Consider the following 26371-nt stretch of genomic DNA (forward strand, 5'->3'; position numbering starts at 1 on the left):
AGGGTCCCACTGGAAATGTTTCTTCTGTATTGGTACCGCTGTCACCTTTTAACCTCCAGCCAAATGAACAGCTAAATTAAATACATTCTGTTATGCCGAAGGCTTCAAAGCGTGCACAGCGTGTGGTTTAATTAAAACTTCAACAAGTGGAAAAACAGTGCATCGGTCTGCGGCAGTTGTTTCGAAACATATTTTTCAACTAATAAATTAGGGGACATTTTTTAAATAATAAAATTTAAAAAATTGGCAAACAGGTCTATTGTTCTTTGTGTCCTTGTAATTCAGCACTAAAAAGACACTTGACATCAACTCGAGGGTACATTAGCTTTGATCTGAAAGCCGTCTCCCCCAGTTAAAGTTAACAAAACATGAGCATGTGTTACTGTTACTCTGAGGGTGAGGCCATGGACTGCTCTTGAAATCGTATTGTTTCAGACACAGTAACTTAAGAGCCTGGCTTTAAATCCAACGTGACAACAGCTGATTAGCGTCTCTGGAGGGGCTATTTCTAGCAGGGACGGAAGAGTGATCAGTCTCCTCCTCAGACCGGCGGAGGGATGAATGGACGGACGGGTGGGCGGACGGCAAGCAGACAGACAGATCGACAGACACACACAGGCAGACGAAAAGAAAGGCGGACAGACAGCCGGCTGATGAAGTCAGGGTATTTCACACATCCCATCGCACCACTAAGAGAAAGAGACTTGGCTGCTGTAACTAGCCCTAGTTGAGTTTAATGGACTTAAATGTTTAGAGAAGAAACACCTGGTGGGGATCTCTGTGTGGTCGCCGCATATTAACAATATCATATTGTACCATAACTTTCACACCCGTGAGTTGTGTTGAGAAAAGTACCTTCCCGCCGGCTACTCTGACATTGGCACAGATATCGTCCGCGTTCCTGTACATGTGTACATCAGCCCTGTGTGATTCTCATTCCAACGCTGCCCTTATCAATTCCCTTGAGAAGAGGCATCATTAAGATAGCATGCTAATGCTAACACTAGACATCGTGACAAATGAAAAGGGATTTGACCTGACAGTCCGCAAATGAATCACAAATATAGAATGTGTGTGTGTGTGTGTGTTGTGTGTTTGACCTCACCACAAGGAGAATATCATATGAGTAAACCAACACCGCCGCCCTAGCCCACGCTATCTCCTGGCGACAGAGCCCTGTTTCGGTCATGCCCCTCCTCGGCCCTCACTGTCGTTCTATAGCGGTTCAAAACAAACACTTTCTGACTAACCCCTATAAATCAGAAATGTGTTCGCCATTGCTAGAGTTTGTTAACCTTCCCAAAATTCCCAGGTTTCCCAAAAAATATTCTGGAATCAGGAAGGAAAGAAACAGGAAATCTGGGAATCTGCCAAGCAGGATTTCTAGAAAAGCTTGGGATAGCATGAGGCTTTCCAATTCCAATATAGGACTTTCCTCTCCATTAACCCTTACAAAGTTTTGTTTTGTCAGTTCAGTTAATAATGACTTTCAGTCATTCCAGCGTCATTAGTCAACATATCAGTTTAGAACTGGATTAAAGTCATGGATTCATTTTGGGGTCCTGCTATGATCCAGGTGCCATTTGCTTCTTGTCTACATAAGCAACCTGATCCTCCTGTATGCATCTGGTGAAATTAGATGAGATTCAGCACTCAGCCCTGTGGTATCCCAGAGAGACGGGCCTGCCCTGGACGCTGAACCCAGCAGCTGCCTTTTAATCCAGGGAGAGAGAGAGGAGAGAGAGAGAGAGGGAGAGAAGAGTGAGAAAGAGGGATTGATGGATGTTTGGGAGGGAAACCTAACACTCCTGTCACCTGGTTCTGGACCACAGGATGGGGGACTGCTGCTGAAGAGGCCATTTTGTGTTTCCCTCCCAAGCCATTCTGCATACAATCTGAGCCCTGCCCTACACACAACCTCCTCAGCACTTTTCAACCCTGGCTCTGCCCCAATGCATGTCCCTCTCTCTCGCCACACATGACTCACACACACACATCATCTGGGACAGGAATACCCATGCGCGAAAACTGATACGTGTGCCAAAAGTAGCAGGTATCGTCCTCTACGGCTGACACGCATGCACAAACACACACATATGCGCGCACACACACACACACACAAGTTCAATGTCCTGACAGGGCTGTGTGTAGCAGCCTATTCTCTGGAGGGGATTTGCAGAGACTGGCAGACTTCCATTGTCTGCCCTCACGTAACATCGTCCGCAGGCTATTGCGCACAGTGCATATAAGCTTGGGATATCAACAATTTAAAGTTGGCCTTTGTGGGAGTGCCCATAGAATTCTATGGGTGTGATCTTACTGAGTAAAGGATTTGGCATCCTTTAATTTGAGTGAATCTCACGACTGCGAGGCGTGGGTCGAAATGGAGGCAGGACCCAAGCAGGAACTTGAGGTGCACAAATTACATATGGGAGAGGTTGAGGGAGAAGGTGTTCTGGGAGATGATTGGTTGGCAGATTAAGCCAATGCCTATACCCCGAGAGTTTCAAGTTTGGCACGTTGGTGCAGCAGACTCTTCGTGCATTTTGGTGGAAGTGTCTGGGAACATGATTAGCGCTCATGTGGCCTGTCGATCACCCTGTCGCCGTGGAGATGGGCTCAGCATTTTTCTCATCATTATGATGTCCCAGAGTGGGTGCATGCACTGCAGCAGTGACCAGAGAGATGAGAGAAACAGCTGCGACTATCATATGCCTCACAAGCAATAAGCATCAATACACATCATCATCCCCTCATTGCATTCACCATAATAAAAACACATTGGCCCGTATTCATAAAAGCAGTTTCATAAAGCATCTCAGAGTTTGAGTGCTGATCTAGGATCAGGTCCCCCTGTCAATGTAACCTTATGAATTATGATCTAAAAGTGCTAAACTGATCCTAAAATCAGCACTCCTCCTCTGAGACGCTTTATGAACATGGGCCGCTGCGCGTTTGACTAGAGAAACAGTGTCCGTTTCTAACCACGTGTCCTCGGCGACTGTGTGGTGTTGTGGTGCACAGTGGGGCTGAGGTACCGCTGGAGAAAGAAGTGGTTCAAGGTGAGCGTCACCTCGACAAGACAGACAGAGCACACAGTGATCGTCAAGCCCCTGTACGCGCACACTGCGTCTATCTAGAAATGGCATCAGGAGTGCACAGGAAAGATGGAGAGAGCATGGTGTCCACATACTGCAAGGACAACTGCTACCTAAAGTAAGATGTATCTGGAGACATTAACTGTATGAGTATAGAATAGAGTGACCCGGCCATTCTCATCTGTGTTTGGCTCGTGTCCCATTGGAGGCAATACCAAACCTCCTACTAATCTAGCTTCGGGTTTAGTCATGCTTTAGGCTGGTGGTATACAGTGCTGTGTGTATAATATGTGCTGTTGCATTGGAGGCATAATGTGTCTCTCTCTTCTGAGTTGGGGAAGATCCAGCCTGGGTTCAAATACTACTTGAAGTCATTTCAAATACTTGCCTGGTGAAATGAAACCAATAGAATAGTCCAAACAGTGTAAACCCCGCCCATCTGGCAAACCAGGCAAGCTAAAGCAAACGCTCAAAGCATTTGAACAACTTCAAATAGTATTTGAAACGAGGTCTGGAGCATTATGGGTTATTCTGTAGCTTTCACGGGCCATATATCTCATAACCCACATTTCCGGGCCCAGAGAGCATCCCTAGCTATCTCCTCAGAGCACGCGCAGACCAGCTGGCTGGAGTGTTCACGGACATATTCAATCTCTCCCTACCCCAGTCTGCAGTCCCCACTTACTTCAAAATGCCCCCCACTGTTCCTGTACCCAAATAAGCTAAGGTAACTCAACTAAATTACTATTGCCCTGTAGCACTCATTTCTGTCATCATGAAGTACATTGAGAGACTAGTTAAGGATGATATCACCTCCACCTTACCCGACACCCTAGATCCACTGCAATTCGCATTCCGCCCCAATAGATCCACGGATGATGCAATCGTCATCGCACTGCACACTGCCCTATCCCATCTGGACAAAAGGAATACCTATGTAAGATCGCTGTTCATTGACTACAGCTCAGCCTTCAACACCATAGTACCCTCCAAGGTCATCCTTAAGCTCGGGGCCCTAGGTCTGAACCCTGCCCGGTGCAACTGGATCCTGGACTTCCTGACGGGCCGCCCAGGCGGTGAAGGTAGGCAACAACCTCCCCTACGCTGATCCTCAACACAGGGGCCCCATAAGGGTGTGTGCTCAGCCCCCTTCTGTTCTCCCTGTTCACCCATGACTGCATGGCCACGCACGACCTCCAACTCAATCATTAAGTTTGCAGATGACAGAACAGTGGTAGGAATGATTAGCAACAATGACCAGACAGAATACAGGGAGGAGGTGAGGGCACTTTGGCAGAGTGGTGCCAGGAAAATAATCTGTCCCTCAACGTCAACAAAATGATGGAGTTGATCGTGGGCTTCAGGAGGCAGCTGAAAGCTTAAAGTTCCTCGGCATACACGTCACTGACAAACTGAAATGGTCCACCCACACAGACGTTGTGGTGAAGAAGGCTCAACAGCTCCTCTTCAACCTCAAGAGGCTGAAGAAATTTGGCTTGGCCCCTAAGACCTTCACAAATCTTTACAGATGCACAATTGAGAGCATCCTGTTAAGCTGTATCACCGCCTGGTATGGCAACCGGTGCGGTAAGCCCAACGCATCACTGGGAGCACACTGCCTGCCCTTCAGGACATCTACAGCACCCAGTGTCACAGGAAGGCCAAGAAGATCATCAAGGGCCTCAGCCACCCGAGCCATGGCCCGTTCACCCCGTTATCATCCAGAAGGCGAGGTCAGTACAGGTGCATCAAAGCTGGAACCGAGAGACTGAATTTTTTTTCCCATCTCAAGGCCATTAGACTGTTAAATAGCCATCACTAGCCTGCCTCCACCTAGTATCCTACCCTGAACTTTGTCACTGTCACTAGCCGGCTACCACCCGGTTACTGATCCCAGCACCATAGAGCCTGCTGCCTTATGCACATAGAACACTGGTCACTTTAACAATGGTTGCATACTGTTTTACCCATTTTATACTGTATTCTAGTAAAGTCCATCCTATTCAACTATTGCTGCACATATACTATACGAGCCACGTATTCTTCAGATATACTACATATTCTATCCACATACTGTCATGCCTGCTCCAGCTCTCCATCTCTGGCGCTCAAAGGCGCCAGGCTGCCCTTCATTACGCACACCTGTCACCATCATTACGCGCATTAGCGCTCACTGGTCTCACCTGGACTGAAACCATGCAGTTTATTAGGCTACAGATGAAATAAATGATGATGAACTTCACAGGGTGGTGAAAGTGCAAAGTGATGAGCTTAATGCACCTATCCAATAAATATTGAGGGTCTTATTCTGGTGACATGATGATTGATGCTTGACTGCCTTTTGACAAATACAAGTATTCTCGCTCTTATAATAATCTCATCATGTAGACTAGCCTACCTGCACAGCCTACCAGCACTGTATCTGCGAGCTGTTGGCGAGAGCGGACGTTCCAAGACCAGAGTAGGCACATTTTCTATATAACACAACAGTTTTTGTGACAAATCAATAGAGCTGAATATGCGATGGAAACACATTGAACTCTAGAATTTTATTTGGTAGATGAAAACTTAAGCAAAAAAGTAGATTGTGTGTGCACTACATCCTCGCGCACTGATTTTTATCCACAGCGGGTCAGTGTGGTGGAAATACACCACTGGTGGGAAATTTTGCAGATTTTCGTAGAATATTTGCAAGAAAATCTGTTGCCAATTGGAAGCAAACCTAGCTATAGAGAAGAATAAAAGAGACTGCACTTTCTATTCTCTTCATGGGCATGAAAAGGACAAAAGGAGACAGAGATCAACTCCAAGGACAGAATGCTACATCTCCCCAAAGAAACCAAAATGTAGCATTTGTTCCAGAGTTTCTGCTATTGCACAACAATTTCCCACTTGGTCTATGTCGCCCACTACAAGTTTTAACCTGAAGTAAACTTGCATTCTCTCAGCATTACAATAGGAAGTGAGAGCACTTTTCTGGTACAAGCTGGGACAGCGAGGAGAGACCGACATCCATATCCTGTATGCTTCTGCAATTCAGGTATCCACAGCAATTAAGGAGTGGCATTACTAGGGTCACTTTGACAAAACATAAAGCTCAGGGGCCGTATTCATAAAACATCTCAGAGTTTGAGTGCTGATCTAGGATCCGGTTCCCCCTGTCCATGTAATCTCATTAATTGTGTTTAAAAGGCTAAACTGATCCTACATCAGCTAAATCAACACCGGTATGAGACGCTAGATACATAACAGCCCTGGTCCCCGACATCCAAATAGACTGGGACATTCATATTCTGAGGATGTCTATGGCTTGGCAGTGAGCCTGATGTGGTCTAGCGAGCCTTGATGACCGTAACATCCCAGAGAGCAGTCACCCTGCCGGGCTTAATGCCATAGGGCATCAGGCATCAGTGGCCCCTGTCAATGGCCCTATCATTGACTCCAGGTGACAAATGAGCATTGTGACAGGTGATGCTACTTGAGATAACACACAGCAACTAAACCACACTCCCATGGCAACCCCATAAAATTGTAAGCAATACTTAATGTTCCTTGATTGGATTATATGTAGTTAATGACTTTGAATCCATGATTAGTCTAAGTACTTGTAATGCATTTTTAACATAACATATGTAAAGGAAAATGAAGATAATGTTACAATCCGAAAATAAAGGGCTAGATAAATCAGTTTATGTATAAAATGATATGGAGATTGGGAGCTTTTGGCCAAATTAACAAGCACATGGGGGAAATATGACCGAAATATGACCGTGCAGGGGCTGTGGCTACTACAGAAAATATTGTAACGGTTTAAACGTAGCTATAGCCGTATCCTAGTATCCATGTTCATCAAAATACGTTTAAACAAGATAATTAGAAGCCTATCATTGCCCAAATATATTGACTGCCATATCAGATTTTTTTAAATTATATATATGACTTCTCCTCCAAGCCAAGGTCAGTGTGGACTCAAGCTCGAAACTTGAAAGCAGAAAACCAAGAAGCAAACAAGAGTAACAAGAGAAGCGCTTACTGTGTAATTTGGGGCTGGCTTTGCGGTCAGTGGTAGGAAGCTGGTCCGCGAACTGCACCCGATGTCCCGACATGTTCGATAGGCTGGCTACCTGTCAAGACAGGGGCACGGTTGCACCAACACCGTCGTTCAGTCGCAGTTTGTTTCAAAGTATCCCACAACTTCAAACGATATGGTTCTTTCGCAGGGGTGACCGTCTCTTGCTGCCCTTGCTCGTTGGACGCGCATACAGATCGAGTATAAATATCGTTCAGACTGTATGTCATTCAATTTCTCTTTTCCTCACTCTATGCTAGTTGCAGGCAGCAGATGCCAATACTGCAGCAGTTGCGGTCAAGGCAGCCTGTGATCCGACTCCGCTTACTAACGCGCTTACCTGAATGACTGCGCGCTAGTTGTGTGTGGAGCACTGGTCCATTGGCGAAGAGAGTGGGAGAGGCACCGGCTAGGCTGAGAGGAAAAGCTCATGTTTTTGTGCATTACAAAACTTTGCTATCCACATGACTGCAGAACGTCATCACAGTTTACAACCGCAGTTAATATTTTAGAGTCAGAGGAAATAAAAACATGTGGTCATTAAATAGCCAAAGCTAACGTTGCACAAGTCAAACCAGGCATTAATATGATCAAAGACAAACTTCATAAAATGTATTACAATAGCAAAAGTAGGCTACAAACGTGGGGGAAAAGTAGACATAAGATGTAGCCTACTTCAGGCTATTAAAACGGGGACGTTGACGGATATGTGCAGGTGACGTCCTGACTAGTATTCTGCAAGCAGCACAAGCGATGACGTCACTGGTGTGGTAATTTAGAATCCTTCAAAATGAAAGCCCGCATTTCAAAACAGCAATGTGGATAACTCATTCACAATATATTACATTTTTCCATTTTATTGTGCTTACATGCAAATACAAGAAGACATTTATTTTTTTTCAATTTAAAGTTTTATTAAGTTTTCAAACAACCAACCAAACACATTCCACATTCACAGATGTGACAGACTTAAAAAAAAATATATATATAATAATAATAATAAAAAAATAAAAAAATGTTATATATATATATATACATATATACATACCTACATATACATACATACACACATACACACAAATAATAATTATAACAAAATTTAAAATGTAGAACTTGCAGCAGCACTATCAAGGTTCTTATTTGCTATTTCCAGCCTTAGCTGAGATGACGAGCCAATGATTAGTTTTTAGATTTTACAGCACCTTACACAACACGCATCTGCTCACCTCCCCGATCCCCCCATTCACTCTGTCCAATTTGAGATATAGTGGAGTAGTGGAGACCAGAGTCTATCAAACTTGGGCTGTCTCTTGTGGAGGTCATAAGTGAGCTTTTCAAGAGGGAGAAAGTCAACAATCTGGTCAATCCACATTTTAAATGTAGGAGAGGTACTAGAGGCCCACAATAGAAGGATACATTTCTTAGCAAAGTATGTAATGGTCATGAGCAAATTTTCTCTGTCAGGATCAAGAACAAAGTCCTGCTGGGCATTAAGAAGATAGAGACACGGGGTCATATCAAACTGTACATCTAGTATTTTCTGTGCAGCAGTATGTATAGATTGCCAAAATCTGGCAATCTCTCTACAGCTCCAAAATACATGCATATAGGTTCCACTTTCAGAGGTACATCTTTTACAGTTAGGAGAAATGTCTGTTTTCATTTTATGGAGTCTCAAGGGAGTGTAATAAAATTTGTACAAAAATTTGTAATTCGATTCTTTCATTTTTACATTAGTAGAGGAGCAGTATACCCTGTCGCAAACCTCCGCCCATAACTCATCACTGATAGTCAGACCAAGGTCCTTTTCCCAGATTATTTTCAAAGGAGTAAAGGAGGAGCCTCCTTTCTCAGAAAGGAGTCTATAGATATAGGATATTTTGCCTTTAATGGATTGTGCTGTGACAAGAAGGGTTTCAACTTCGTTCAACTGAGTTCTAAACCTCCTCTTGGAAGTAAATGAGGAGATGACATGTCTAATTTGAAGATATTTTAAAAAATGGGATCTTGGCACATTGAATTCACTGCAGAGCTCTTGAAAGGATTTCAGTGTAGTGGTCTTCTGATGAAATAGGTCTGAAAAGGTCCTGATTCCTAGAGTATGCCAAAGATTAAAGTTGGCATCCCTCAGGGCTTTTGGCAAGTCTGGGTTGCCTACTATAGGCGAGTGAGAGCATATTTGGGAGGAGATGCCCAGGTATTTCTTACAGTCCCTCCACGCTAGTAGGGTGCTGTAAATCACAAATGTTTTGGCTATGTTGCCCACTTCACTAAAGTTATTAATGAATATAGTTGAGCTTAGTGGCAATGAACCACAGGATTGGGCTTCTATCTGGATCCACGTTGACTCTTGTCTGTTTGTGATCCATGTTAGCATGTTGCGGATTTGGGCAGACCAGTAGTACAATTGAAGGGAGGGAAGGGCAAGACCGCCCTTAGATTCAGGTTTCGATAGAGTGGAGAGCTTGATCCTAGGTTTTTTATTGCCCCATATAAATTTGGTGATGCTTTGGTTAATTGTTTTGAAAAAGGAAGCTGGGAGATAGCATGGGAGCATCTGAAATAAATAGTTCAGTCTAGGGAGGATGTTCATACGGATTACATTAATTCTTCCTACTAAGCTAATTGGGAGGGAGATCCAGGTTTGGAGGTTGTTTTTGATTCGATCCAGGAGTGGAAGATAATTCTCCTTGAAAAGCCTATTCAGATCTGGTGTTATGAATATCCCAAGGTATTGAAACCCCTGTGTCTTCCATTGGAATGGGCATAGTGTCTTCATAGAACTGGTGAGTGTAATATTGAGAGGGCAGACAGTGGATTTGTTAAAATTTATCTTATAACCTGAAAACGTGCCATACTGAGCAATTGTGTCTAAAATGGGAGGAAGGGATTTCTCAGGGTTGGATATGTAGAGCAAGACATCATCCGCGTAAAGCGAAATCTTGTGCTGCAGGCCGCCTGCAGGAACACCTGTAATACTTGAATTGCTCCTTATCAACTCTGCCAGAGGCTCCGCCCCCAACAAGTAGAGCAGGGGGGATAGCGAGCACCCTTGTCTTGTGCCCCGTCCCAAAGGGAATCTGTCAGAGTTCAGTCCGTTAGTAGTCACCATGGCATTTGGATGAGAGTATAGTGATTTGATCCATTTAATAAAGTTTGGGCCCATATTGAACTTTTCTAAGACTGAGAACAAAAAGCTCCACTCCATCCTGTCGAACGCCTTCTCAGCATCCAGTGAAGCCAGCAGGACAGGGGTCTTCTGTGCGTTTACTTGATCAATAATATCAAAAAGACGGCGAATGTTATCAGAAGAGTATCTGTCTCTAATAAATCCAGTTTGGTCCGCTTTTATTATTTTGGGAAGAAGAGTGTTTAGTCTTTTGGCCAGCAATTTGGTAATTATTTTGTAGTCGAAATCCAACAAGCTTATGGGCCGGAAGGAGGAGCAGGATAGGGGGTCCTTGTCTTTTTTGAGCAACACTGTAATGCGAGCTGTGCGCATTGAGTCTGGGAGAACTCCGTTTTTGCAAAAATCCTCCAGCATTGGCATGAAAATAGGGCTAAGCTGGGGCCAAAAAGCTTTGTAGAACTCTCTGGGGAATCCATCTGGGCCTGGGGACTTGTTAGGTGGCATGGAGGTAATTGCCTCCAGGATCTCCTCAGGAGTGAAGGGGGAGTTGAGATCTTCTTGGTCAGTCTCTGATAGTTTAGGTAGCGAGATTCCCTCTAGGAAGGAGTGGAGTTCTGCTTCCGTGTGTTTTCTCTCAGAGGTATATAGTTTGCAGTAAAAATCATGAAAAGTTAAATTGATCTTTTTTGGGTCATATGTGACCTCGTCCTCTGCTGTTCGGATAGCCATAATTGTACGCTCTGACTGCTCTTTTTTTAATTGATAAGCAAGCAATCTACTAGGCCTATTGCTATACTCATGGTATTTCTGTTTAGTAAAGAAAACTTTTTTTTTTATCTCCCGAGTATAGTCCAAATTCAGTTTGGCTTTGGCTGCTTTAAGTTGACTCCAGGAGGTGCTGTCTGTGGATTGTTTATGTACTTTTTCACAGCGTTCCAGCTCCCTCTCCAGATCTAGCCTGTGTGCTTCCATTGCTTTTTTCTTAGAGGAAGCATATGCAATTAGATGACCTCTTAGTGTGGCTTTAGCAGCGTCCCACATTGTGGCCGGAGAAACAGGAGAATCTTTGTTGTCTTGTGTGTAGTTGTCTATCCATGTAGTTACCAATGTATGGAATGCTTCGTTTGATAGCATGGAGGTGTTGAATTTCCAGCTCTTTGACCTCGGGATGTTTTTGCAGAGGTCAAAGCGGAGGTGGACAAAGGCGTGATCCGAAAGCGCTATGGGTCCGATTCTACACGTGGCTGAATTTATGAAACTCTTTGGGATAAAAATGTAATCTATACGGGAGTAGGTGTTATGGACATTAGAGTAGTATGTATAGTCCATAGATGAGCTATTAGTCTCTCTCCAGATATCTATCAGTCCCATCTCTTTAGTAAGAGAGTTCAACATCTTTGCAGATCTAGGATTTGTGGTGGGGACTTGAGATGATTTGTCTAGGGTTGGGTTCAGGGTACAATTAAAATCTCCGGCCAACACTCCAAAGGAAACACAATGCTCATTGAACAGGGTTATCATTTTCGACATAAAAGCAGGAGTATCTGTGTTAGGGGCGTATATGTTTAAGAGAGTAATTGGTTGCCCATACAGTGACCCAGTTATCAAAATAAATCTCCCCTCCGGATCAGATATGTTTTTGTCAATTATGAATGGAACATTCTTATGGATAAGTATGGCTGTGCCTCTACTGTTGGATTTGAAAGATGAGAAATACACCTGTCCCACCCAAGCTCTGCGGAGTTTGGCATGTTCAGCATCACAGAGGTGTGTCTCTTGCAATAGCGCGATGTCTGCTTTTTCCTTTTTTAGAGCACATAGTATCTTTTTCCGTTTTATTGCATGACCTAGACCATGGCAGTTCCATGTCAATAGATTTAAGGTACTAGTCATCGTCATCGAACAGTAATCGAACTTTAGTGCAAGTCATCTCTGGGTAAAGGTGGATAGTAGTTACAGCTGCGTTCACATAAAAGGAAAATAAATGGTTTACATAAAATAACAGTCTCTGAACACCCCAGCCGAGTTCCCAAACAACTCGACATATCCCGTTGGATCTATTACCTCCCCGCTCAGTCACAATTCTGTGTTCCCACAACAACAACAAAAAAAACGGGAACAGTTAGCAACGCACAACGTCTCCCCCTCCCCACCAAAGAAATGCCTCATCCTCTCCGCCCCGCATTGGGTAAATGACAACGTAGCCCCCGTCCGGACCACATTAAAAATGGGAGAAAATAAAATCAATAGCCCAGCCTACATATAGTAGGCCTAGGTTATAATATGGAGCCTATCCCTCTCAGCTAAAGGAACATAAATATAGATTAGACGGCTATAATGACATTTAGCAGGGCGGGTGGGTCTTTGGATATCGGCTATATGTTGTCTTACCTCCTTTAGTAATAATAGTAATCGCATTTAGTCATTGGTCCATTTCTCATTGACCGGGGTTGTCTTTCAAAAAACGTTTTGCCTCTTCGGGAGTTTTGAAGTGTCGCAGGGCTCCTTGGTAAAGAATCCTGAGCTCGTTTGGGTATTTGAATCCCCTAAAGATGCCTCGGTCAATGGAGCATTTCTTCACCTCGTCAAACTCTCGGCGCTTTCGGCGTATTCCAGCTGACAGGTCCTGGAGCAAGATGAGTTTGGCGTTTCCCACTGTAATGGTGTTGGTTTTCGCCGCCTGTAGGACTCGTTCCTTGTCGGTGAATCTCAAGAAACGTATGGTGATTGGGCGCGGTGGTTGTCTGGCTGCTGGTGGGGGCCTCAGTGCTCGGTGAGCTCTCTCGAGTTCTATGGGTCTGTCGGTGGACAGGTGGAGCCACTCTGGAAGTTTGTCTTGCAGGTAGCGGATCAGTGGCATGTTTCCCTCTTCTTTTTCGCCCAGATTTAATAGAACACAATTATTCCTTCGCCCCCTGTTTTCCAGGTCCTCTGTTTTCTCTTCCAGCTGCTCTATTTTTTTTTTAGCATATGCTATTGTTTCCATGGCGTCTGTCAATAAGTTTTCCGTGGATAGGATTCGCCTCTTTGCCTCGTCCAGGCGCCCCGCGTTTATGGTTATCTTGTTGTTTATGTCAGGCAAAGCATTTTCCAGGATTGTCACCTTGCCCCCTATCGCACTGAGCTGAGCGTTAATGGCATCTAGTTTAGTGTTGAGTTCTGTACGTTGGGATCTCAGCTCAGAAAAGATGTCTTCGACAGAGTGCGAGGTTGGCCTTCGTTGGGCCTCGGGGGGGAACGGGTCCTCTTGCTCCTGGCTAATGGCGCTAGCTTTTTCTGAAGCTAGCTGCTTCTTGGAGGCTTTTTCCGTCGCTAGTGCTCGAGTCCGGGTAAAAATGTCACCTGTAGTGTCGCCTTTTGTAGCCGCCATGACTTTTTGACTAAAGCTAAATGAGTTTAAACTTGAAGTGGAGGTAAGATTAGGAATTGGAAACTACTTGTGCGGAGCTCCTAGTTCATGCGGCCATCTCGTTCAGGGGTCACGTGATCCCTCCAGAAGACATTTATTGAAAAAATTACAAATGTGCTTCTAAATTATTTTTTTTTAACCACTATCCAAACCACTATTTGGGTTGTAGAGAAAAAACGATTCTATGTGCACAGGTAAAAGTGGGGTTGGGAATACTCAGTAGGGTCTTTAGAATCCATATATTGTGTTATTTCTGAGGTCTATATACCCAGCAGCACTATCTACACCAACCATTCCCGATCTCCAGCTGTCCGTAATGATCAGGGTTTCTCAGCCAGTCGAAATCATGAATCAGCTGGCATACTTTTTATGGACATACAGTACCAGTCAAAAGTTTGGACATACCTACTCATTCAAGGATTTTTCTTTATTTTACTATTTTCTACATTGTAGAATAATAGTGATCACATCAAAACTATGAAATTATACATATGAAATCATGAAGTAACCATGTAGAGACACAAGTAAGTGAACGGATGATCTCCGCATGTGTAGTTCTCACCATGAAGCATGGAGGAGGAAGTGTGATGATGTGGGAGTGCTTTGCTGGTGACACTGTCTGTAATTTATTTAGAATTCAAGGCACACTTAACCAGCATGGCTTCCACAGCATTCTGCAGTGATAAGCCATCCCATCTGGTTTGCACTTAGTGGGACCATCATTTGTTTTTCAACAGGACAATGACCCAACACACCTCCAGGCTGTGTATGGGCTATATTACCAAGAAGGAGAATGATGGAGTGCAGCATCAGATAACCTGGCCTCCATACTCACCCGAACTCAACCCAATTGAGATGGTTTGGGATGAGTTGGACCACAGAGTGAAGGAAAAGCAGCCAACAACTGCTCAGCATATGTGGGAACTCCTTTAAGCATTCCAGGTGAACCTGGTTAAGAGAATGCCAAGAGTGTGCAAAGCTGTCATCAAGGCAAAGGGAGGCTACTTTGAAGAATCTAAAATTTAACATATATTTTGATTTGCTTAACAGTTTTTTGGTTACTACATGATTCCATATCTGTTATTTCACCGTTTTGAGGTCTTCACTATTATTCTACAAAGTAGAAAATAGTAAAACAATTAAGAAAACCCCTTGAATGAATAGGTGTGTCTAAAGTTTTGACTGGTACTGTATACAAAAGATAAAACGAAGTGCAGCTAGTTTGCTGTCTTTCCAGCAACAGTTTCGTAACGGCTTTCGTCTGGTGAAGGAGAAGAGGACCAAGGTGCAGCGTGGTAAGTGTTTATTTTAATAAACAAAATAAACTGAACACTGAAATGACAAAAATAATAAATAGGGAGAACGAAAACGAAACAGTTCTGTAAGGAATACGCACAAAACAGAAAACAATCACCCACAACCAAAATAGGGAAAACAGGCTACCTAAGTATGATTCTCAATCAGAGACAACGATCGACAGCTGCCTCTGATTGAGAACCATACCAGGCCAAACACAGAAATGGAAAACATAGAAAAACAACATAGAATGCCCACCCCAACTCCTGACCAAACCAAAATAAAGACATAAAAAAGGAACTATGGTCAGAACGTGACAAGTTTGAAGTGATTGTGTTAGCTGTGTTGTTGGCTAGCTCTTCTGAACAACAGTGTCCTGACGAGAGAGCACATTTTCTACGCCAGGTGAAATCACGCATCATTAGCTCATTGTTATGGATGTATCCAAATAAATGTCACTAGAAAACAGCTAAAACAAATGCACATGGAGCTACTTTGCTGTTATTCTGGGTCGCGTCCATAGATACAGAATAAAAAGACTGAACGACTGGGTCACTGGCAACCGAACCGACAGAACGAACGACCAGCCGGCTTGAGTAGAAACCCTAGATTTGTGTCGGGACTCTATTTTGTGGAAGGATTAAATATTCCGAATACATTTATCAAAATAACGTTTCTAAAAAATATATATGTAAGTCATTATTTGAATATGTTGGTAACCTCTTGTTTAAAAGTGATAAGGTCTGGAGGTGGTCTTAAGAAGAGCCGACCGGGCTCTCATCCAGGTATGCCAACAGCTGTGGACAAACATCTAGGCTGAGGGTATGCTGACTTCTTCCTCTTGCTCAAGGAAGAGTGGAGGCTGGTAGCCCAAGGAACACTTGAAGGGTGAGAGACCAGTGGCCGAGTAGGGAAGGGTGTTGCGGGCGTACTCCACCCACACAAGTTGCTGGCTCTAGGTGGTGGGGTTGGCAGAGACGAGGCAAAGAAGAGTCGTTTCCAGGTCCAGATTGGCTCGATCCGACTGGCTGTTAGATTGGGGATGAAACCCGGAGGACAGGCTGGCCGATGACCCAATCAGGGTGCAGAGTACCTTCCAGAACCTGGACAAGAACTGAGGACCACGATTGGACAGCTTGTCGACCGAAAGACGTGTCTCATCATAAGCTGGTCCGTCTCCTTGGCTGAGGGAAACTTGGGAAGGGGAATGAAATGTGCAGCTTTGGAAAACCTATCCACAATCGTAAGGATGGTAGTGTTGCCATCTGCCAGGGGGAGACCAGTGACAAAGTCCAGGGATATATGGGACCAGGGGCGGTGAGGAACAGGAAGTGGTTGAAGGATGCTAGCCAGAGCTTGCCTTTGAGTCTTGTTCTGTGCGCACCCAGTGCAGGAGGCAACAATTTCGGAAACTCAGGAACCAGGGTGGGCTTTTTGTCGAATGAAAGCCATGGTTCGACAGGACCCTGGATGACAGATAAGTTTAGGGTAATGGATGGGCACATTCCAGGACCGGGGACCGGGCACCGGGCCGAATCAGGGATTTTTTATTGTGATGTCAGTGAGACCCCGGTACTCGATACACAGGTGCAGGGTTTTGTCCTTTTTCTCCACAAAGTAGAACCTTGCAACGGCAGAGGAGGCAGAAAGACGAATGCTCCCTGCAGCCAGAGAGTCCTCAATGTACTCCTCCATAGCCTTGGTTTCTGGGCTAGACAGGGAATTAAGCTGCCCCCGAGGCAGTGTGGTGCCCGGAGGACGTCCCGTGGAGGACGTCCCGTGGCAGGTTGCGACGCCTTAAGGCAATTTGCGTGGCAGAACGGGCTCCAACCTAGGTCTATAGCCAGTAGCGCAGTTGATCAGGGGGTTGTGCCTCTGGAGCCATGAATATCCCAAAACACAGAAACATGAGGAGATTCAATAAGTAGAAACTGTATGAACTCATTGTGATTGCCTGACACTCACAGGTTAATGGGAACCTTACTGTGAGTGACCCTGCCAATGAAGCATCTGTCCAATGCGCAGCATCCATGGGAATGGAGAGGAGTTGTTTGGTGATACCCAGCTCAGATATCAGGGTAGCGTCCATGAAGCTCTCATCAGCCCTAGAGTCAATGAGCACCCGGAGAGATTTAGACCGGTCACGCCACAGCAGGATTGCATGGAGTGGAGAACAAGTAATGGGAGTTTGGAGACTCCCAGTATGACCCACCAGCATACTGGTACCTAATGATAAGACTGGTCTTTTACTGGAAAGGTGGATAAATAATGTCCTGTAGTACCACAATACAGGCAACTGTTGGAGTTGAGCCTGCGTAAACGTTCATTAGGAGACAATCTAGCCCTGCCCAGCTGCATGCGCTCTGGAGCAGATGAGTCGCCAGTCCCCATTGATTCCCAAGGGGACTCGGGTGACTTTGGATTCTCTCGGGAAGGCAGGCGTCGGGGACTTCCGGGGTTCTTCGGAGGAAACCGTGGACGAGCAAACGTGGCCGAGAATAAACCTCCTCTCCCTCCTGCTTTCCCGTAGGCGCTCATAGATCCTTATGATCAAGGCTATGAAGGAGTCAAGGTCCATGGGTAACTCCCGGGCTGCGAGCTCATCTTTAATTTCCTCTGATAATTCATGAAGGAAGGTGTCGACCAGGTACTCCGGGTTCCAGGCACTACCGCGTAGTCTGCCACACTACGGAAGTCTTGACATAGATGAAGTAGCTTCCGAGCCGCCTCTCTCCCGGACACTGGAGAATCGAACACCTTCCTCACCTACAAAATCTTCCAGACGAAGGCAAACGGCGGATTGTTGCTCCCACATCGCCGTAGCCCAAGCGAGCACCCTTCCAGACATCAGCATTATGAGATACGCTATCTTTGATCAGTCTGAAGGAAACAAAGAGGGCTGCAGCTCAAAGATGAGGGAGCACTGGGAGAGAAACGCCCGGCAGGTTCCAGGATCCCCAACGTAGCGCTCCGGAGGAGGTAAGCGTGGTTACTGAGCGTCCGGGAGGTTTCCGTTGTGGCTTTCTGCCTGATAGTCCGCGGAATTGCTCCAGTAATGAGTTGAAACCTTGGTCATGGCGTTCCACCAAGGTATGTAGTCCTTCCATAAGGTTCTGAAGTAGCTCCTCGTGTCTTCCAATGGTGGCTCCTTGCAGGCAGACAGCGTTGCGGAGCTGGTCCGAGTCTGCTAGGTCAGTCATGGCCAGCTCGTACTATATCAACAAAGGATGAGACCCAGATGCGGACACAGGAGGCAGATGGTTCGAGTCTCAGACATGTATTATATACTAGGGGTAGGCAAATGGCAGGTCCAGGACAGGCAGAGATCAATAATCCTGATAAGAGTCAGGAAGGCGTAGAACGGCAGGCAGGCTCAGGGTCAGGGCAGGAAAATACAGGTCAGAACCGGGAAGACTAGAACACAAACTAGAGAGAAGGAAAAACACGTTGGGACGGCTTGACGAGACAAGACGAACTGGCAACAGACAGACAGTAAACGCAGGTATAAATACACAGGGGATAATGGGGAAAATAGGGGACACCTGGTGTGGGGTGGAGACAACACAAGACAGGTGAAACAGATCAGGGTGTGCCAGAGTCATTGTTAGTTGTACATTTAAGACATGACTCTGCCGTTGTGCTGTAGAATTTATGATTTTTTTCTCTTGTATAATACATTCTATACATTAGTTTATACTGGATTAAGCGTACATTTTCATTAACTGTAATTTCATTAGTTATGCTCCAACATTCCCTCCAAATTGTGCCAATATCAGTTATTTTTAAGTCTTCATTACAATAGTAGTTCTGACTCAAATAAGATTCCCTCAAGGTTGCTCTGATGTCCAAAATATAAAAAAAATCTAAATTTTGTGATATGTAATTTTTAAGTTGCATGTATTTGAAAATATCTACATTGGTCACTACAGAGGGTAGTGCGTACGGCCCAGTACATAACTGGGGCTAAGCTGCCTGCCATCCAGGACCTCTACACTAGGCAGTGTCAGAGGAAGGCCCTAAAAATTGTCAAAGACCCCAGCCACCCCAGCCATAGACTGTTCTCTCTACTACCGCATGGCAAGCGGTACCGGAGTGCCAAGTCTTGGACAAAAAAGCTTCTCAACAGTTTTTACCCCCAAGCCATAAGACTGCTGAACAGGTAATCAAATGGCTACCCGGACTATTTGCATTGTGTGCCCCCCCAACTCCTCTTTTACGCTGCTGCTACTTTCTGTTTATCATATATGCATAGTCACTTTAACTATACATTCATGTACATACTACCTCAATTGGGCCGACCAACCAGTGCTCCTACACATTGGCTAATCGGGCTATCTACATTGTGTTCCGCCACCCGCCACCCACCACCCGCCAACCCCTCTTTTACGCTACTGCTACTCTCTGTTCATCATATTTGCATAGTCACTTTAACCATATCTACATGTACATACTACCTCAATCAGCCTGGCTAACCGGTGTCTGTATGTAGCCTCGTTACTGTATATAGCCTCGCTACTGTTATTTTTCACTGTCTTTTTACTGTTGTTTTTATTTCTTTACTTACCTATTGTTCACCTAATACCTTTTTTTGCACTATTGGTTAGAGCCTGTAAGTAAGCATTTCACTGTAAGGTCTACACCTGTTGTATTCGGCGCACGTGACAAATAAACTTTTATTTGATTTGGTCAGTTTCAAAATTGCTTTTAAATCTGTCATGGCTATAAATGTATTTCCTGTTACCAAGTCATTTACAGTTTCTATGCCTTTAGTCTTCCATGTGGACCAATTTAGCGGGTGAATTCTGAAAAGCTATCCAAGGATTGTTCCATAGGGTTGTGTTTTTTGGGAGTGATATTGGTTCTTGTAGAATACGTTTAATTTTCTTCCATATTTTGATAGTGTTCTTAACTATGAAGTTGTTAATGTTCTTAGCTTTATCCTTTGAAAATAGACAAAATTGTTTCTGGGTAGGAGAATGCGCATCTTCAATATGTACCCGTTGTTCCTCTTCAGTACATATAAAGGTAACACTTTACTTCACACCAAGTGTCATAACATTATGACAGGGTCATAACCATGTCACAATATGTCATGACAGCTGACATAACTTGTCATAACCTGTCATAATATGGTCTTAACACTGTCATGACCCATATATTTACATTTACATTTACATTTAAGTCATTTAGCAGACGCTCTTATCCAGAGCGACTTACAAATTGGTGCATTCACCTTATGATATCCAGTGGAACAACCACTTTACAATAGTGCATCTAACTCTTTTAAGGGGGGGGGGGGGTTATTTATACCTGGTGTGACATATATTGCTTTGTTTTATGGCTGGTTATGACACCTACATACGAGTGTCACATTTATTCAAATAAGTTTTTTCCCTGCCAAGAAGTTTCCTTTCATTTGAAAGTTTGTTTTTTAAAATCCTTTGTTGTTACTGTAGCAGCAGGTAGCCTAATGGTTAATTGGGCCAGTAACAGAAAGATCGCCGGTTCGAATCTCCAAGCTGACTATGTGAAAAAATGTGTGATGTGCACTTGAGCACTGCCCTTCATAACCCTAACTGCTCCTGTACGTCGCCCTGGATAAGAGCGTCAGATAAAATTAGAATAAACATGACTCTGGGTTTGTTGGGCGGCAGGTAGCATAGTGGTTAATAGCGTTGGGCCAGTAACCCTAATTGGGCCAGCGTTGGGCCAGTAACCCTAAGGCCCTTAACCCTAATTGCTCTGGATAAGCGTGTCTGCTAAATTATGTAAATAAATTCTTTAGTCATGTTTTTTCATCATATTTGACTTGTAGAAAATCCATTGATGACACTGTCATGAAGCATTATGACCATACTATGTCACTTTACTTGGACTGAGAAAATAGGCTTTATGACACTGTCAAGAAGCATTATGACCATCATAATCATATAAGCCCGATAGCCTATCACGTACATGCCCTTATATCAGTCATCAGTCAAAAAGAGGGTGTCTTGTCCTGCTCCTGAAATCTGATCCTGCATTCAGCCCAGTTATCAGCAACAGAGCATGTCGGTGCATGTCTGACATCAATGTGTGCGCATGATAATTGATATTTGAATATGGTAAATTACAACAAAAAAAAAATATATATATATATATAACATGAACATACTGTTGACACGTAGGCTATGGTGTGTAATGGGAGGTTTTGCCTTGTGTGGTAGGTTTTGAGAGTTTTGACACTCTTATGTAGGTGTCATAACCAGCCATAAAATAATGCAATATATGCCACAACCGTTCAAACTATATATGTCATGACAATGTTTTGACCATATTTTAACAGGTTATGACAAGTTATGTCAGCTGTTATGGCATATTATGAAATTGGTTATGGCCATGTCATAATGTGTTATGACGCTTACCCATTTAACTATACAATGCCTTCAGAAAGTATTCACACCCCTTGACTTTTCCCACATTTTGTTGTGTTACAGCCTGAATTTTAAATGGAGAAATTATGTTTTTAGAACTTTTACAAATTAATAAAAAATTAAAAGCTGAAATCTCTTGAGGCAATAAGTAATAAACCCCCTAAAATGCTTATTCTATTCTCCTGAAAAATGTATTCATGTTTATACGTTCATATTCTTATCTTTACTATTTCTTAGTGTTGTTGCATTGCTGAGAAGGAACCTGCAAGTAAGCATTTCGTTGAATGGTGTATACTATGTGTATCCTGTACATACTACTAATAAAACTTGAAACTCGTAATTCATATACAGCGATTTGAATTTCAGTGAATGGAGTGTGTGGAGTAAGGAGTCCCCAGCACTCTGTATTAAACCTGCTTCTCAGCACAAGAGACTATTGAGCCTACACAATAGCTTTCAACATACCAGTATTGGTGTAAACTTTCTAAAGAAATGCTGGTATAATTAATGCAATATTAGAAATAAAAGTACGTCAAATTACCCATTTATTTTTTCAAAGGTGGATGCAATGCAGTGAGAGAGAAAAAAAATCTGCGCTCGTGTTGCCAGCATAATATCCTGCTGTTAGGAGAACGGTAATTATGTTCTGGCATGGGGGGGGGAGTAGCCAGGAGGCTACGTGAATAAACGTTGCTTTGCACACACCAGTTAGTGTATGCGTATTGACACAATGTGTAGGACAGGCTACTGTCTATCTAAACACCACGTGAAATTATAATTAGTTCGACTTCATAGCCTACTTCGCCATGTTTCAATCAATCCTTTGAAACAAATCAATTGAGGGGTGTAATACGCCATCTAATGGTTGTGCAGGGGAATAAAGCAAAACATAAACTCAGCCATTTGTATTGTTACGCAATAACAACACCCGAGATTGCCCCTATTCCATGTCTAGATAGAAAGTGTGTGTGTGAGCATGATCTTGCATGCAGATTTAAATAATGTCAATGTAAGACAGAAAGTAAAATGAACACCAAAAGTGTTATTTCAAAATGGATGTATTTAACCAGGCAAGTCAGTTAAGAACAAATTATTATTTACAATGACGCCTATACCGGCCAAACCCGGACGACGCTTGGCCAATTGTGCGCCGCCCTATGGGACTCCCGATCACAGCCGGTTGTGATACAGCCTGGATACAAATGATTATTATTACATGATTATTTAAAAACAATGTTGCTGTTTGTGCTCCAAGCACCTCACAAAGGCATAAAGCTTAGCAACACAGCTTAACTGTTACATGTAATAATACAAAAAGAACTGTCAATGAACCAGTCAAAAACCTAATAAATAGTCTCACCTAAGTGCTCAAACATTAAACGCATCAATGTAGCCTATAGGAAAAAAACACACAATCTCCTTCAAGTGTCATTTTTGGCATTTAGAGTATTTACAACACAAACATCAAAATGTAACATGTGCGCTGCACTTCAATTCGGTTACAATACAAAACGTAGAAAAATAAATGAATAAGGCAATGTTGAAGTCACACACACATAATTAAAGTGCAATCGATTTTGAGAGAGAGAGAGAGAGAGAGAGAGAGAGAGAGAGAGAGAGAGAGAGAGAGAGAGAGAGAGAGAGAGAGAGAGAGAGTATGAGCTCAGGGTGAGTCGTGAGCTGGGCTGTGAGGAGATGTCCTTAGCACAGGGGCCAACAGGGGCCCCAGGTGCTGACTGAGGCCCTCTCAGACCTCAGATGACAGAGGCTCCACTACTATCAGCAGAGATGATTGGCCCATTACGTAACAGCTAGCCTACTGTAACACACAGTAATATTTCAATGCAGCAATCGGATAACTATTGGTTTCAAATATGACCATTTTGTTCGATGTACATTTTAGACAGTGACGCTGCCATCGACTTGGCCAGCTCTTCGTCCCGTTTCCTTTGCATCTGAGAATGACGGAACCAGTCGTCATACTCTGGGTTGGCCACACACCTGTCCAGCAGGACATCGTAGTGTCCGTTACTGAGCCAACTCAACCAGACAGTGGGTTTGGACGAGTCCTCTTCCCCCAGGTAGTGCACCATGGTTGAAACCGTGGGACTCTCCAAGCTACCTCCAGTGGTCAGGTAAATGTTCACATTCAACATCTGACTCATCGCCAGAAGCTCCGGATAGCCTGCCCAGGCACTGTCCTGCGCTGCGTTGATCAGGAACTCCCCGACATCCCCCTCAATGATGGGGTTAAACTCATCCAGGTGGTCGGCTATGTGGTGCATTGTCTGGTCCCTCAGCTCCTTGTGCATAGACTGCTCTCCATAGGCGGCTTTGCACACCGCCCTGTACAGACAATTGCCGTCAGGGATGATGTGGAATCTGTACTTGTGTACCTTCTCCTGAAGGTATTTGTTCTGTTTCTCCACTTCCGCTATGTAACGCGTCACTTTGTCGTCCTCACATTTTTCTGCTTCTCTCGGCGGCGAGGGAGAGGGCTCCTGTAGGACATTGAGCTCAAAGAGCTGCGCCTCGCCAGATGGAAAGTCCAGGTCTGCGCATTCACTATCATTTATATTCTCACAGGAATCCAAGATACCTTGGCCCAAATGGGTTGCCAGGGCCTCCAAGTTCTGATGGCGTGTTGGGCTTACAATGTCACTTGTAACAGTTTTTCCTTCCCCATTTGCCATGTACATTCTCTCCTCACACTTTCTGTAACTTGGTCCATCTTTCTTGTCAAAATTGATCAGGTTATTTTCACGTTCGACCTTTTGACTATCACTGAAAAAATCCCCTCTACCTCTGAAGTGATCAATAAAGTCCACAATCAAGTCTCTATCCAAATGATCCTCTCGGTCACGCGGCTGAATCAGGATATCTTGTGCATATGAGTCTGATGGAGACCGTTTGGTTTGGGTTTCCTTTATGATGTGCACTGGTACGGATCTCTCAACTCCGTCAGGCCGACGAATGATTATCTCTGCGGTTGAAGTGTAGTAGACTGGCTTCGTGGAAGCAGCCTCGTAACATGAACAACCAGCAGCAGCAGGCATGTTTGCAGTAGATCGAGTCTCTCCTACAGTATTCCCGTTAGTGTCTGCTGGAGTAGGCCCACTCGGTTTAGTATTCACAGAGGAGCTCGTTGTTGTTCTGGACAAATGGTCGGTAGTGGTACCACTTGTGATAGTTATCGAAACTTTGCGAGAGGATCCGGGATAGTGTGTCAACGCACTGCTGTACAGCTGCATTTTGAAAGACTCGCCTTTATACCATATGCTGGACACCAAGTGTTGCGGAAAGATGACAACAAAGTCTAAAAATACAACCAGTCATCAACAACAGCTAAATGGCAGAGTACGTTAACCCCATGGATCCACGGTCTTGTTCCCGCTGTCACACATAGCGACCGAGTTTAGCCATCTTGCGTCAGCGCAGTTCCCCTAATTTTAGACAGGAAAGTGTAACCTGACCCACTCCACTTCATCCTACCTCATTGCCAACAGTTAACGTAGTTGTACGTAGAGCAGTAATGACCACAGCGAGGGAATTAAAAGGATTTGATGACAGTACACTCTCGGAACTTCGTTTGCCCAAGTCGGCGGCGTCAAGGGCGGGGTCGCCATTCTGGAATGCGCAAGGCGTGCCAAAAGCTACATCACGGTTACGCGTAGGGATATGCGCAAAAAAGACTCACAAACCGTATTACTTCTTGAGAGTAAAGTGATGTCCCGTCCTTAAAAGGATTGTATGGCCCTATAAAGCTTTTTTTTATTCGATTTTATTGGATTCAATACAGCCTAATGCATTTTCTGTCCGTGTGCTTTTTAGTGGTTATTTGCCAATGTAGGCTACTTTCTGTGCGTAAAAACGTCAGCCATGTTTTATTTCTGTCTGTTTAAAAAACATGGAAAATATGTGAAAATATACGTGAAAGATATTCCGTTATGACACTATTATAACACAATGTCTTTCACATTCTATCATCTGTCATCAATATGTGGATGACACACTTGTCCTATATAATAGATCTGTAGCAGCCTATATATTAGGCATATGTGATCTGTATGATATGACCTGTATTGTGTGACCAAATTAAACAACGTTCTGTGATGAGGCTGCAAGGTTTTGAAATAGACATGACTCATCTCACAGAGAGGGGTAGATCTCCATTTTCAACCAGCTCACATTTGTCAATGCATGTCAACTAAAGGAAAAGCTTGTGGATGATCCATTTTATATTTATAAATAGGTGGATCAAACTCTTGTCCCCAAACTTTCCTGTTAGGCAAACTTGAATGGCATGTGTAGTTTTGAAGTAACCTGTCTCCAGATCTGCTTGTGCTCTTCCCTACTCCATTGCTGTCCTTGTCAAGTGAAACATTGTTTGGTATGACAATGGGTGACAAGGACATGACAGCACAAACAGACTGTCACTCAGGCTAGTTTGGGGCCTTGGATTTTTAAATTCTGATTTCAATGTGTTGTTTTAAACACCTAAAGCAGGTATGCAAACTATACAATATGAATGTATTTTCTGTAGGCCTATATGTTTATGGTGCAGGAAAGCCCTCTAAACGAATTAGCATGCATCAAATTGCATCAAATTTAGTATTTGGCATGCCTATGTTGTTCATTTCGAAAAACGTTACACTGAATATTATTCTAACGAAAAGTGCATTGTATAGTTATCGCCAGCAGAGAGCAGCCCAGTACTTTATTTGTGCTTTTCCCCGATGACTTCATCATGTACCCAGTATTCTGACAGGTACCGTTATACAGGTGGAAAAAGTATCCGATTGTCATACTTGAGTAAAAGTCAAGATACTTGAATAGAAAATGACTCAAGTAAAATACTACTTGAGTAAAAGTCTTTAAGGATTTGGTTTTAAATAAACTTAAGTATCAAAAGTAAATGTAATTGCTAAAATATACTTAAGTATCAAAAAATTCTTT

At 43.8% G+C, this 26371-nt stretch overlaps 2 protein-coding genes across 2 annotated transcripts in view; both read right to left on the bottom strand.

Annotated features, from left to right (window-relative positions):
• Positions 1 to 7644, bottom strand: part of LOC139531982 (sickle tail protein homolog) — a 230521-nt gene extending 222877 nt beyond the window's left edge. Inside the window, exon 1 of the mRNA XM_071329057.1 lies at positions 7132 to 7644. Coding sequence (XP_071185158.1) covers positions 7132 to 7204 — 73 coding nt within the window. The 5' untranslated portion in view covers positions 7205 to 7644. The remainder of the gene's footprint in view (positions 1 to 7131) is intronic.
• A 14811-nt stretch (positions 7645 to 22455) lies between these two features.
• On the bottom strand, positions 22456 to 25066 carry LOC139531985 (OTU domain-containing protein 1-like). Its single transcript, XM_071329066.1, has one exon. It carries the CDS (start codon positions 24664 to 24666, stop codon positions 23284 to 23286), a length of 1383 nt encoding a protein of 460 aa, XP_071185167.1. The 5' UTR covers positions 24667 to 25066; the 3' UTR covers positions 22456 to 23283.
• Positions 25067 to 26371: the final 1305 nt, after the last annotated feature.

Source organism: Salvelinus alpinus, chromosome 10, assembly GCF_045679555.1.
Source record: "Salvelinus alpinus chromosome 10, SLU_Salpinus.1, whole genome shotgun sequence".
In the NCBI taxonomy this organism is placed as follows: domain Eukaryota; kingdom Metazoa; phylum Chordata; class Actinopteri; order Salmoniformes; family Salmonidae; genus Salvelinus; species Salvelinus alpinus.

What these genes read in the sequence shown, in the direction of transcription:
- LOC139531985 (XM_071329066.1), bottom strand. Translation starts at nt 24,666, where the DNA reads ATGCAGCTGTACAGCAGTGCGTTGACACACTATCCCGGATCCTCTCGC.